The sequence below is a fragment of the Schistocerca gregaria genome, chromosome 9, assembly GCF_023897955.1.
Source record: "Schistocerca gregaria isolate iqSchGreg1 chromosome 9, iqSchGreg1.2, whole genome shotgun sequence".
NCBI classification, from domain to species: Eukaryota; Metazoa; Arthropoda; class Insecta; order Orthoptera; family Acrididae; genus Schistocerca; species Schistocerca gregaria.
This window is the reverse complement of record NC_064928.1, coordinates 68,769,760-68,784,209: the sequence shown is the minus strand read 5'-3', so window position 1 is coordinate 68,784,209 and position 14,450 is coordinate 68,769,760. Positions and strand designations below refer to the sequence as shown.

Here is a 14,450-nt window from a genome sequence, read left to right as displayed (position 1 = left end):
AGTGGGCATGCGGGAGGCCGGGTGGACGTACCGCCGAACTGCTCAACACGTGGGGCGTGAGGTCTCCACAGTACATCGATGTTGTCGCCAGTGGTCGGCGGAAGGTGCACGTGCCCGTCGACCTGGGACCGGACCGCAGCGACGCACGGATGCACGCCAAGACCGTAGGATCCTACGCAGTGCCGTAGGGGACCGCACCGCCACTTCCCAGCAAATTAGGGACACTGTTGCTCCTGGGGTATCGGCGAGGACCATTCGCAACCGTCTCCATGAAGCTGGGCTACGGTCCCGCACACCGTTAGGCCGTCTTCCGCTCACGCCCCAACATCGTGCAGCCCGCCTCCAGTGGTGTCGCGACAGGCGTGAATGGAGGGACGAATGGAGACGTGTCGTCTTCAGCCATGAGAGTCGCTTCTACCTTGGTGCCAATGATGGTCGAATGCGTGTTTGGCGCCGTGCAGGTGAGCGCCACAATCAGGACTGCATACGACCGAGGCACACAGGGCCAACACCCGGCATCATGGTGTGGGGAGCGATCTCCTACACTGGCCGTACACCTCTGGTGATCGTCGAGAGGACACTGAATAGTGTACGGTATATCCAAACCGTCATTCAACCCATCGTTCTACCATTCCTAGACCGGCAAGGGAACTTGCTGTTCCAACAGGACAATGCACGTCTGCATGTATCCCGTGCCACCCAACGTGCTCTAGAAGGTGTAAGTCAACTACCCTGGCCAGCAAGATCTCCCGATCTGTCCCCCATTGAGCATGTTTGGGACTGGATGAAGCGTCGTCTCACGCGGTCTGCACGCCCAGCACGAACGCTGGTCCAACTGAGGCGCCAGGTGGAAATGGCATGGCAAGCCGTTCCACAGGACTACATCCAGCATCTCTACGATCGTCTCCATGGGAGAATAGCAGCCTGCATTGCTGCGAAAGGTGGATATACACTGTACTAATGCCGACATTGTGCATGCTCTGTTGCCTGTGTCTATGTGCCTGTGGTTCTGTCATTGTGATCATGTGATGAATCTGACCCCAGGAATGTGTCAATAAAGTTTCCCCTTCCTGGGACAATGAATTCACGGTGTTCTTATTTCAATTTCCAAGAGTATATATATATATATATATATATATATATATATATATATATATATATATATATATAGTGTGTTTAACTTAGAATCTTGAAGAGTACTAGAGAATATTTGACTGGGTGGCTTTTCTTAATTACCCTGATTATTTTCAGGCAATTAAATCTTATCCAGAGCAGAGTTTACGCCGATTTGAAACGTCCCAACGTATTAAACGAATTAAGCCTGTTTGCTGGACAGGTACTCGAACCTAGGACCTTTGCCTTTGGCGATCAAGTGGTCTACCGGGTGAGCTATCCAAGCACGACCCCCGTCCTGTCTTCATAGATTTACTTCCGCTGGTGCCTCGCCGCCTACCTTCGAAACATCACGTTCGCCTGTTAAATTTGCGAAGTTTCACTGTGCAGTGGAGTGTGCGCAAGTCTGAAATTTTCTAGCATATTAAAAGTGTGTGCCACACTGAGGCTCGAACCTGAGACCTCTGCTTTCTGCGGGCAAGTGCGCTAAACAACACAGCACGGTCCACAACCTGGCCGCCAGTTCCGTGCCTGATTCCTTCCGAACTTACGTCTTTTCTTCCAGGAGTGCCGATCCCACAAGGTATGCAGGAGGACTTCTGTGAAGTTTGGAAAGTTGGAAATGAGGTACTGGCGGAAGTGAAGCTGTGAGACCAGGTAGTTGATCGTGCACGGGTAGCTCAGTTGATAAGAGCACTTGTCCGCGAAATACAAAATTCCCAATTCGACTCCCACAACACAGGCACAGTTTTAATCTACCAGGAAAATTTAACTTTGGAAGTTCGCTGAGGAGAACAGAATTCACCACCTGGTACTGTAGCTCAGTGTTCAGTCAGGGCAATCGATGCAATTTGAAAGATGTCTTGCCAGATCCGTGCAGAAACGCTGACGAAAAAAATTTCGAAGGAACAGATGAAAATAAAAAGTCGGTATATCAGTTGCCCATGCAAGGCAAAAGTTTCGGGTCCCACGTCTTGGACTGGCGCGGTCAGGAAGTTTCTGTTAATTATTTTTTTGCAAAACTAGACTTCAGCCTTATCAGTTTTAAATCCCATTTGTCCATATCCGGGTCTCCTTTTGGCTATGAAAATTTAGACAAAAATCCACTGTATAATTTTCGCTCAAATCAATTCGTCCATTTCCCACTCTTTGTTTGGGTGTGATAATTCGGTCTAAAATTTTTCACAAATCTCAAATTAAATTTTTGTTAATTTCTCTGTTTACTTTAAATTAGATAAACCCTTATTTGCAAAATAAGACTTCGCGCTGGTCTATTTGACACCCCATTTCTCCAGTTCCCGCCCTTCGTTTAGCTTGAAAATTATGACAAAACTCCGCTCAAACGTTTGACCAAAAAAAAGGACGAAGCAAATAATTTGAAGTCAAACATAGAATTAGATCAAATTTGTGGTATTTTGATATATTCTGTTGCATTTGCAGCACTGTAGCACGAAAGCGATAACGAGCACCAACATCTCCAATTATGGAGTAAATCCGAAATGGAAGTCCTCGTTTAACGTAATACATTTTTCACATATCGGTTCTTATAATAATGTGTTTCCACGGAATAAAGGGAAATGCTATTGTATTTCGTCACGAAAGAAAAAGCAAAGATTCTCAAATATCCTTGTGCACAACACACACATTGTTGCAGTTCTGTTGCTCTGTTCAATTCAAAAGTTGGCGGTTGTCATAGAATTGCTTTCAGATCACCAACGCGGTGATAGCAGCAGCGATGTCTGGATTCGATTTAGTGGCATTTGAGAACGTGAAGCCTTATTTTGTCATAAATGAGGATTTAGTTGTGGTCTACGCCGTGGACAAAAAGGTAACCTGCTCCAACGTTTAAGCTCTGTTCTGTTAGTTATTGTTATAGTTCGTCAACAGAGGTGTTGAGAGAGGAATTGGCTGGCGTGTGTTTGGCTGTATTGAGATCGATTGAAGAGCTTAAGAGTCGCAGCACTACCATTTTTTTCTGTTTAGTTTTGTAGTGTTAGGGAATTATTTATTGAGTTGCGTCATATTAGCCATAATTTATTGTGTGAGCCATGTAGAAATACGGCGCTTTTGCTGCAGGCCCTGCTGCTGACTAATCTGTAATTATTATTTGCATAGTAATGTTTGTGTATGGTGGCTTGAGCTGTCGTTGTTATATGTCTTTGAGTTTCGTTTATTTAAATGCTGAACCGATTAGGTTACCTTACAACTGTCAAACCTGCTTTCTGGGAATATCTCATTCACTATGTGATTTGTGTGCAATCTATTGAAAATTCACTTTAGAGCTGAACTTAAGTATCTCAATTTCTTCTGAGCTATATAGCTAAAGTGATACCAGCCTAGCTTCGATTACTTGATAATTACACCTTCTTTAGTTCGTACTGTATATCGTGGTCTCCCACACAGCTTCAGATCTGTCTCAACGATATTCGATTCGTTTTCTTTCTGAAAAATTGTTCAAGTTCACCTTGTGGTAACCGTGTCGATTTGGTCCTGATACAGAAATTCGTAACTGCGCATCGCGGTCTCCACATCAATTACACAGTTGAAGTGTATTGTCCGATATTAGATTCGATTTATTTAAGTGTATTTTTTGGTTCGTACTTTTTGTCTTTGTGAACACTTCAGCTGTAGAACTTGTTATTACGATACCTGATTCAATTCCTTTTCAACATATGTTTTTCTTATCGATATGTGATTGACTTTAGTCATAGGCTAGTCAAGAGGGGCAGTCGCCCCCTCCCCATAGAATATAGAATTTTTATGCATTATGGAATTCTAATACACTTCTAGTTAATTATCATCTGTTCTCTTGGAGATAATAAGTTTTTGTAATATCTATAAAATTTAGTTCTTGTTGCATTATACGCTTCGAATGTAACAAACTCATTTATATCAAAAATAACAAATTTAGGAGACTTCCCCTCCCCTAAGATACATTTCGGCGGACACCCATGGTCATAATAGTTGTAATACGAACTGTTTTTCACCATGTAGCAAGTTTTCGTAGTCAAAAATATCTATGTTTGAGCCCCACACACACAGAGGCAAGAATATGTTCTACAATAGGTCGCCCGTTTTTGTCCCGGCACACGCGAGCGATTTATACCAAGCGATTTCTACATCTACATCTATACCCTGCAAACCACGTTGAGGTGCGTCGTAGAGGGTACGACCCATTGTACCAGCTATTACGGTTCCTTCCTGTTCCATTCACGTACGGAACGATTGTTCGAATGCTTCTGTGCGTGCAGTCATTATTCTTATGTTCACGATCCCTATGTGAGCGATACGTAGGGGGTTGTAGTATATTCCTAGAGTAATCATTTAAACTTTGTTAATAGTTCGTAGGGGGTTGTAGTATATTCGTAGAGTAATCATTTAAACTTTGTTAATAGTTCACGTTTGTCTTCAAGTCTTCCAGTTCAGTATCCCTGTGATATTCTCCCACGGATTAAACAAACCTGTAACCATTCGTGCTGTCTTTCTCTGTATGCGTTCAGTATCTTCTGTTGGTCCTATTTGGTACGAGTCCTACACGCTTGAGCCGTGTTTTAGAAACGAATCTACGAGGGCCATTGTGTAGAGAAGTTTTGCCATGAAAAACGAACTGCTATGTTTAACAGCAGTGGCAGTTAGTACCCATTTCCCCACGAATACCTACAAAAAAATTTAAAAAATAAATAAAAAGCTAGCTTTCAAATTTCTTAGACTTGTTTTTAAACGCATTTCTTAGGAACTATAAGTTAGTTTACAGAATAGGCGCCAACTGAGTTTCGTACATCTTTCCATTGTGCTAATATAATTAGTTTTTTATTCATTAGTCCTCAGTTTCTTTTTCGTTCACTAGTTTTGTCGTTTTAACTGCAAGTAGTTACGCAATAGTTTTGCATTATCGATGTGTTTGTAAAAATGTTGTCAACAGCAGCACTTCCAATTTCTGTAACTCTTATTGTAAATTCTGTGAGAGTCAGTTAGATTGTATGAAATGACACTGGATTTGAGTGTAGCTGTAGAATATGTTTGCCCTAAATATTGTAATTAAAATGTCCATTTAATGTTACACTAAATTCTAGATTCTCTAAAGAATTGGTCTCAAATTAGCAAAACGGCTTCAAACTCCTGATTACTCTACGAATTAGCAAAAGTGTTAAATATTTGACGTTAAGCATGTAAGTGAGAAAAACTTTAGAAAAGGTTTGAAATCATGTTTAAAGTCTGTTAGATATCGCTAAGTACTGCCATTACCAAACATATGATGAGTAAGCCTATAGTGTGCATAGTTTGTGCCCCGCATCTAAATTTTTATGGCATATTCCTGAACTGTGTGTTGTACATTGATAAAAGTTAGCAGTTACTTTCAGTGCAATATACGGATATTGTCTGTAAAATGTATTGCGAATAGTTAGTAGTAAAGAAGTAATGAAGTAAAACTTCGTGTCTGTACTAGAGTTTTACTGCATGAACAGTAAAATATAGTAATAAACTTCTTTCATCATTTTGTGGGACATAGAGGGGCAGGGGGAGGGGTTATTGTCACCGAGAAGAAGTTTCTTTAAGATGCTGGCTGATGGGAGCGGCTGTAAATGGGAAGTGCTTTTGCAGTCGCTCCCATCAGCCACCGCGCCGAGTGTCAACTTTGCGCATACAATACGTGTAACTTCCCTCATTTTCAAGTACTGGAAGAATATAGTCTCGGGTATTTGCACGCTATGCGCTGCGCTGTCTCGACACAAACATACAGTTTCTATCTGTAACACTTGTTTCATTCTGTTAAACATTTAACATTAGATTGTATCTTTTAATGAGTATATTATGATAGCATCTTAACTTTTTAAAATTCGGCCAATACTTGTACGAAACACTGAAAATCACGCTTATGCTACAATTCCAAACTGGTAGCATGGATTTCATCTTTCAGTAAGGCGGCGCGTGGAGGTGACATTCACCGTTGGCAGAGGGATGTTCAATTCTGCACTAGCCCGTTAGCTATAATTCGTGGAATTTCGCGACATCACATCCCTCACACGGCCCACTATCTGTTCTGACGCGCCCAGTCGGCCCGAATGTTTTGCATAACACGACCAATCATCCTCGTCGAACCTTGAGGAACACCACATGTAATTTAGAAGACTGACTGTTTACTGCACAGGTATTTCGCAACAACACCCTTTGCCTTTGTTTCTTGTTAGATAAGACTCAAACCGTTTTACAGAGTTGCTTTTTTTTTTTTGGTCATCAGTCTACTGACTGGTTTGATGCGGCCCGCCACGAATTCCTATCCTGTGCTAACCTCTTCATCTCAGAGTAGCACTTGCAACCTACGTCCTCAATTATTTGCTTGACGTATTCCAATCTCTGTCTTCCTCTACAGTTTTTGCCCTCTACAGCTCCCTCTAGTACCGTGGAAGTCATTCCCTCGTGTCTTAGCAGATGTCCTATCATCCTGTCCCTTCTCCTTATCAGTGTTTTCCACATATTCCTTTCCTCTCCGATTCTGCGTAGAACCTCCTCATTCCTTGCCTTATCAGTCCACCTAATTTTCAACATTCGCCTATAGCACCACATCTAAAATGCTTCGATTCTCTTCTGTTCCGGTTTTCCCGCAGTCCATGTTTCACTACCATACAATGCTGTACTCCAGACTTACAGCCTCAGAAATTTCTTCCTCAAATTAAGGCCGGTATTTTATATTAGTAGACTTCTCTTGGCCAGAAATGCCTTTTTTGCCATAGCGAGTCTGCTTTTGATGCCCTCCTTGCTCCATCCGTCATTGGTTATTTTACTGCCTAGGTAGCAGAATTCCTTAACTTCATTGACTTCGTGACCATCAATCCTGATGTTAAGTTTTTCGCTGTTCTCATTTCTAATACTTCTCATTACCTTCGTCTTTCTCCGATTTACTCTCAAACCATACTGTGTACTCATTAGACTGTTCATTCCGTTCAGCAGATCATTTAATTCTTCTTCACTTTCACTCAGGATAGCAGCGAATCGTATCATTGATATCCTTTCACCTTGTATTTTAATTCCACTCCTGAACCTTTCTTTTATTTCCATTATTGCTTCCTTGATGTACAGATTGAAGAGTAGGGGTGAAAGGCTACAGCCTTGTCTTACTCCCTTCTTAATACGAGCACTTCGTTCTTCGTCGTCCACTCTTATTATTCCCTCTTGGTTGTTGTACATATTGTATATGTTGCTAGTGGCACCATAATATTCTAATTTACTTAAGAGGCTTTTGACAGGTCACAGAAAATGCCAGTAGCCTCTAATTTATTACGTAATGAATTAAGTACATTCTCACTATAAGTGCAAATAGCTTTCTCTATATTCTAACCCTTAAGAAATCCAAACTGTGACTTGGTCAATATATTATTTGCAGCCAGATGCTTAAGGAGACCCTTAAACACGACCTTTCCAAATATTTTTGAGAAAGTCGGCAAAAGTGAAATTGGTTAATAGTTTCATGGTACCTTTTTATCCCCCTTCTTGTAAAGAGGCTTAACTTCAGCATATTTTAGCCAGTTTAGAATTGTTCCACTGATAAGAGATTGATTACACGAATAATGTTAGATAGAACACCGTTCGCATGAGCACTCTTTGATTTATGTCATTGATATGTTATCATACCCACTGGAATATTTAGTTTTTAAGGATTTTATAATAGATGCTACTTCTTTGGGAGACGTGTCATTTCCATTTTACTGAAGTTATTTTTAAAGACTGGTCTCAGATACTCCATTGCACTGTTCACCAAACCTGATAACCCCAAGCTGTCAGTAACAAATGAAGTACTTGTTAAAGAGTTTTGCAATACTACACATACTTGTTACCAAACTCTAATTTATTTTCAGTGCTATCTGTTCCTCTTCTTCTTTGGCTCTCTGCCTTCACTATATCACATACAGTTTTTATTTTGTTGCCTGATGTAATTATTTCTTTCTCATAATAAAGCTACTTTGATTTCTGCATTACTTGCTTCAATATTTTACTGTGTTCTTTGTAATGCATTACAGTTCTAACATCACAGCTGTTCCTAGATAGTAGATACAGTCTCGTTTTTGTCCCAGATTATTCATTCTGTGTGATTTGAGTTATCTTTAGGGGAAAACAATTTTCAAAGGTGTAGGTAACTTTATTAATGAATGCTTTGTATTTTTCATTTGAGTCAGAAGTATTGTAAACATCTATCCAATTCATGTCTTTGAGCAATTTCCTGAATTTCTCAATTTTTGACTTATTTATTACCCTCTTGTACTCAGATTTAATAGATTTTTTTTTTATCTTGCCAAGTTTCAACATTTAAAACTAGGTGCTGCATGTCATGATCAGATAGCCCATTTAGTATTGATTTTGTGATATGACTTGTCTTCCTAGGTTTAGGTTTGTCTACAAAGATATTATCAAAAGCAGTCTCTGAGCATTTACATATCCTAGTAACAAAGTTCACAGTAGAAACTAAATTGAATGATAGTATTACTGACTGCAATAATTGTTTATTAAATCCATATTAAAATCACCAGCAACCACTAAACCACTATTTTTTTTGAGATGGGACAGCTGGGCTTCCAGATTTTTTTATGAAGGGATTAAAATTTCCTGAAGATGATCTCTATGTACCTACTATTATAAAGGACTTATTATGAAATACTATTTCTGCTGCACTGGCTCCTAAGTGCTGCTCTGAGCAAAACTTATTAATATCAGTATTCTTGAAGTAAAAACAGTTCCTGACAAATGTGGCAACTCCTCCTTTCTCCATATTTTGTCTACAGAAGTAAGAATCTAACTTGAATTCTGTAACATTTAACGTATCTATACCAGTGGTCATATGATGTTCAGAGATGCAGATTATATCAACTGGTTTGCCTAACTCTAATTCTTCAACACAAATAAGCAACTCATTAAGCTTACCCCTTAGTCCTTGGATACTCCGATGCAATAACCATAACTGATTTTGTGCACTGGCTGAATTACAGCTAGCTGAACCTAATTTTCCTCCCAATTTTTGAGTATCTCTAGTTTCAATGAGAGACTGTCTGTATGAATTGTGTACATCAAAATTTGATTTCTGGCTGCCTGTTTTATCAATGTGAATATCATTTTCAGCATGTCTCTGCAAATACTTTGTTTCTGCCTCCTTACCCTTAAAAAACTGCTGATCTATTACTTGTAACCACTGGTACTTTACCACTTGTGACAGTGCCTCCCCCCCCCCCCCCCCCCCCTCTTAAGGTATTTACTATTAGCCCAGACAGTTTTCTCTTCCCTTTCCTGTTGAAGTGAAGGCCATGCCTAGTATAGTCCAACCTCCTTTATAGTCAATGGCAACCACTCTCTCATATCTGATCCAAGCATCTGTTCCACCTCTAAATTAACTCTCCTAACACAAGAGTTTAAATGAGGCCAGTCGTGGCACCTCAGAACAGACACAAATCCAACACCCATATGTCTCTTTGCTGAAGTTATCTTTATCAGGTCACTCTCACTTGAATAATTACGGTTCTTATATATGCAGTTGCACCACTATTACCATGGTGTATTCCTTTGAAGTCTTTGCAAAGTGAACCTACATCATGTATCACTAACCAGAGTTGCAATAGGCTTAAAAATTAAAAAAAAAACTTGTGGTCTGGTAACCTGACCATAGTTCTTCCTGTGACAGTTGGCCAACATCTCTATTGTATAAACTACCGAACAACAAAACTTTATTCTTCTTCACAGCTTTTTCTCACTTCTCACTTTTCAAACAACTTTTTGATAGTTGTTTGTGTCCTGTGGCTCATCAGTTTCCAACTGTGATAACAGATCAAACCTGTTTTATTCCTATTTCTTCTATAACCTGTTGTCACTTCCCACCTCTCTTTTCCCTTCTCCCCCTTAACCTTTCCAGATCTTTTTTCACTTTATCTATTTCCACCTGAAGGGCAGCAGTTGGCTCCTCCTCTTTTACTATCTGCGTATCTCTACACAACCATTGAGCCTTGTGTGTGAAATCACAAACAATGACATTTCAAAAATCAAACTTGAGGAAAAATCAGTTGTAAATCCAGCTCAGACATCTGAATGCTTCATTGATTACTTCATAAATGTAGCAAAATCTGATTTAGACATAGCAGATCATGAGCAGAAAGTAAATACTTTTGGGTTAAAAGGCAATACCAGTGAATGTCTTAAAAATTACTTTATCACTAGATAGGAAAGCTAAGGTAGCAGGAATATTGTGATCTTACAAAAGCATTCAACTCAGTAAACCACACCTTGATGCTTTTCAAACTCAACAGGTATGGAATAAGGGATATTGCTTTGAAATGGTTTGAATCATATCTCTTGGAGAGGAAACAAAGGGTAGCAATCATATCAAATGGAGCAGATTGCTTCTCAGAGAGGAAAACTGTGCCACAAGGTGTTCCTCAAGGCTCAGTCCTTGGAACCATTTTATTCCTGTTCTATGTAAATGACTTGTCTCTCAATATAAATACTCATTTAACTTTGTTTGCAGATGATACTTCCGCCCTGATTGAAAATGAAAATTCTGACAATATACCACAGAGTGTCATGAATATGTTAAGTAACTTGGAAACATGGTTCAGTCTAAATGGATTAAGGCTAAACATTTTAAAAACCCACACGATGCGTTTTGAAACCAAATAGTTGGAAATTGAAGAAATCTGTATGACTCACAACAATCAAAAAATGGAAGAACTTGGCTCGCTCAGTTTCCTGGGAATAAATGTAGACAGAACTTTGAGTTGGAATTCTCATATAGAATATCTAGCAAATAAATTAAACAGCCTTGCATCTGCAATGGAAATTTTAGCCTGTGGCACTGATATGGCCAGCAGGAAAATAGCATACTTTAGCTACTTCGAAACTGTTATTTGAAATGGCATAATTTTTTGGGGAAACTCGGAAAACATTACACCAATTTTAAACTAGCAAAAAAGAATCATTAGCAATATATGCTCTGCACAGTCAAGAGCATCCTGTCGACCATTATTTGAAGATCTAAAAATATTAACTGTCCCCTCTTTAAACATCTTTGAGGTGGTTCTTTTCCTATGCTGCAGAGTTCGTCTATTAAAACAAAAATCATTTTGAACACTCAAACAACACAACACACAAAGAAAACTTTATGCTCACCTCAGATTGCTTAAAACTGCATGCTCAGACTCCTCAATATATATCCATGAAAATTCACTACACAATAAAAAGGTGCGACATTGTATTGTATTGTTGACCCGTGTGTCTCTCATGTTCATGCCATCTATTATGAACATCTTGTTTTACCATATGGCCACATCGTCATTTTAAATTTCAATCACTGGTGTCACTGAATTACTGTCTTGCCTGCCCGTGAGTGGCAGCAGCAGCATGTATCGATATTTGCCCCGCCGTATTATCTTTGCTGCATGGCTTTTACTTCCCGGTCACGGTGTGTTGTGGGTGAGGTCGGACATGGAGTGGTTGGTGTTGGAACGCGGCAGAAGTGCAGTCGTGACATAGCACCAGTCGGGGACGGAGTGCTTAGGAGGTGTAGACAGCCAGTACTCGCCGACCGCTCACGACAGGATGAACTATCAGAAGGACGGAGATGGCAGGGGGATCGACAGTTGCTCGGTTGTTCGGCTGATCTTCTCTTTGGCCGACATGTGTTTGGTCTTTTGGCCATTTCTGGGCCTCATCACTGGGTCATCTTGCTGGATGTGACCCGGTTCCTTTTTGAGTGGAGACAACGTGGCCAATGGACAAGAGTTACCTCTGCATGATTAGATCTGAGCCAATGTGCCCAGATCGCTGTGTCTCCCAGTTCCCAATGGACAGTGGACACACATGGTTTGAGTGCCAATGACCTTAGTTGATTGTTGGTCAGTCGCCTGGTCAGACGACGTGTGTTTCGTCACCGACCATAGTTCGGGTTTGTGTGTGTGTCCACTGGTGATTTGTTCTAGTTATTCATCATTGATTCGTTTTACGAGTGTTCGAGTTTCTTGTTGCAGTGTTTTGTGGAACACTGTGCACCCTGTATCAGTTCGACTGAGCAATGCCTTAAATGCTGCAATGCTGTTTTCATACTGCAGAAGCCAGTTGGTCAGCTGTGCCAGAGCAGCGAGTGAGTGTTTTCTTACTGAGCTGATGCTTTCCACCACAGCGTGTAGTTCCACAGCCGTTGGCATGTTCATGTATGTCAGTAGGTATTGTGCCTTGGCTTATTAACAAACATTTGAAGATGTGTTTTCTTACTGAGCTGATGCTTTCCACCACAGCGTGTAGTTCCACAGCCGTTGGCATGTTCATGTATGTCAGTAGGTATTGTGCCTTGGCTTATTAACAAACATTTGAAGATGAGTGTTACTGGTCTCTTCACCTCACTGGCATTTTGGTTGTAGTGTTTTTGGTCTGGTGACCAAAATCAGGTAGTTGGTTGGTTCATTGGCTGTCTGTCGGTTGGGTTGCCTTCTGATTTAGACTGTTGGTCAGGCTGCCTATCTCGCCTAAACAGGTGTAAGGTTATAATTCCAGGCCGACCCTTGGAATGTTTTGAGCGCTGTTCTATGTTTGTTAAATAGTAACTTCCCTGTTTGAGTTTTAGTTATTTGATTGACTCAGCTGAGTTTTTATAAATCCTGAATTAATGTTCCTGTCTCGCCCTTTATACATAAGATTGTTATTCTTTATATGGGGCTTTCAGCCGAATTTTACATCAAATCCTTTAAGGCCTTAAGCCGTTAAATTATTGTGTTGATGTGTGGCCTTAAGCCGAGTATTAATATCTCTTAAATTAATGCCCTTGCCTTGCCCTTAAGGCATGAGACTGTTATTCTTTATTTTATGTGAAATGTTTTAAGATAAGGCCTCCTGCCTTTTGATTGAAACTCCTCTTATGGTTTATGATGCAACCTCCAGCCTAGTTCCATTAAAATTAAATTGCTAAGGTCTTCAGCCGATTACATTGAAGAAACCTCCAGAGCAACCTTGTATTTCAAATTTGCTTAGGCCTTGTGTCTTGGATTTTGAATGTGGCCTTCAGCCGATCTACAGTTAATCAAAGAAGGTTGATTAAAGTTTTGAGTGTTTTACATTCTTGTTGTAATACTGTGTGTTGATAAATAAAGTTGTATGTTGAGTGCAACTGACAGCAACTCATTTTGGCCCCTTTCCACAACCTAACCCACTCTGTCCTGCTAGCTCAGGCATTTCAGTTGTATCAAACTGGGGCCGATAAACGACAGAGAGGTTTCGTCCCCGCCATAGCCTGCAGAGGTACACAACCCTACAACAGGCTACAATAGTTCACTCACTCCACTGCTGCCCCACATCGTACCTAGTGTTATTGTGCAGTTCGACCCCCAGTGAAACCCCCAGGAACGTCTCATTCCAGACGAGTGTAACCCCAATGTTTTCATGGTAGAGTAATGATGGTGTACACACATGTGGAGAAACTGTTTGCACAGCAATTGCCGACATAGCATAACAGAGGCAGAATAAGGAGAACCAGCCCACATTCGCTGAGGCAGATGGAAAACCACTTTAAAAACCGTCCACAGGCTGGCCAGTACACCAGATCTCGACACTAATCCACCAGGCGGATTTTTGCCAGGTACCGGCATGCCACCTGGAAAGCAGTGCATTAGACTGTACAGCTAACCGGGCAGGTGTATGGTGTGACATAATGAATATGAAGATAAATATTTTAATAAGCAAGTTACACAATTTTCTGATTGAACAATGCTACTACTCTGTGGAAGATTTCATGAAGGATGAAGTGATACTTTGAGTTGTATCCCTAAAATGGAATAAAAAATTATAATAGTTATATTAGATGTCAATATTGTAAGTTTGACAAATTTTAAGTAAGTGAATTCTCCACAAAGTGTTATTGTAAGTGTGACAAAATTTCAAATAAGCTAATTATAACCTTGACATGCCTCCTGTACATAAGACATATGTTCTGAAATTGTGTACATTCTGAGATGAATAAAACACATTCTAAGATGTCTACGGAAACCTGGCTATGAATAAATGCGCAGGTCATTGGGCAAGGCATCTGTTATCATCACGTGAACCTGTCTAATGTCCCACATGCCAGCAGGCCACACTCTGCTGTGAATCCTGCGATGTTGAAATGTGTGGACACTCTTATTTGAGATCTTTGTTGATAGTGCTGACACACTCATCCACCAATTGAGGTACTCAAACATGTGTGTCCACAATATTCCTTGGTGCCTAACAGAAGACCATAAAAAGCTATTAAGGACCATCTGTGTGGAGTTTTCTTATACATTACAATGCTGATTGCGACAATTTTTTGTCAAATGTGTGTTCATCACTTTGAA

At 40.4% G+C, this 14,450-nt stretch overlaps 1 protein-coding gene across 6 annotated transcripts in view; it reads left to right on the top strand.

Annotated features, from left to right (window-relative positions):
* Positions 1-2,664: 2,664 nt before the first annotated feature.
* LOC126291636 (uncharacterized) overlaps positions 2,665-14,450 on the top strand; it is a 163,767-nt gene continuing 151,981 nt past the window's right edge. For 2 of the 6 annotated variants that reach the window (XM_049985204.1, XM_049985203.1), the window contains exon 1: positions 2,752-2,941. In XM_049985204.1, coding sequence (XP_049841161.1) covers positions 2,849-2,941 — 93 coding nt within the window. In that variant the 5' untranslated portion in view covers positions 2,752-2,848. Of the gene's footprint in view, positions 2,942-14,450 lie in introns of all 6 variants that reach the window. The other 4 variants (XM_049985205.1, XM_049985202.1, XM_049985200.1 and 1 more) reach the window with 3 other exon arrangements.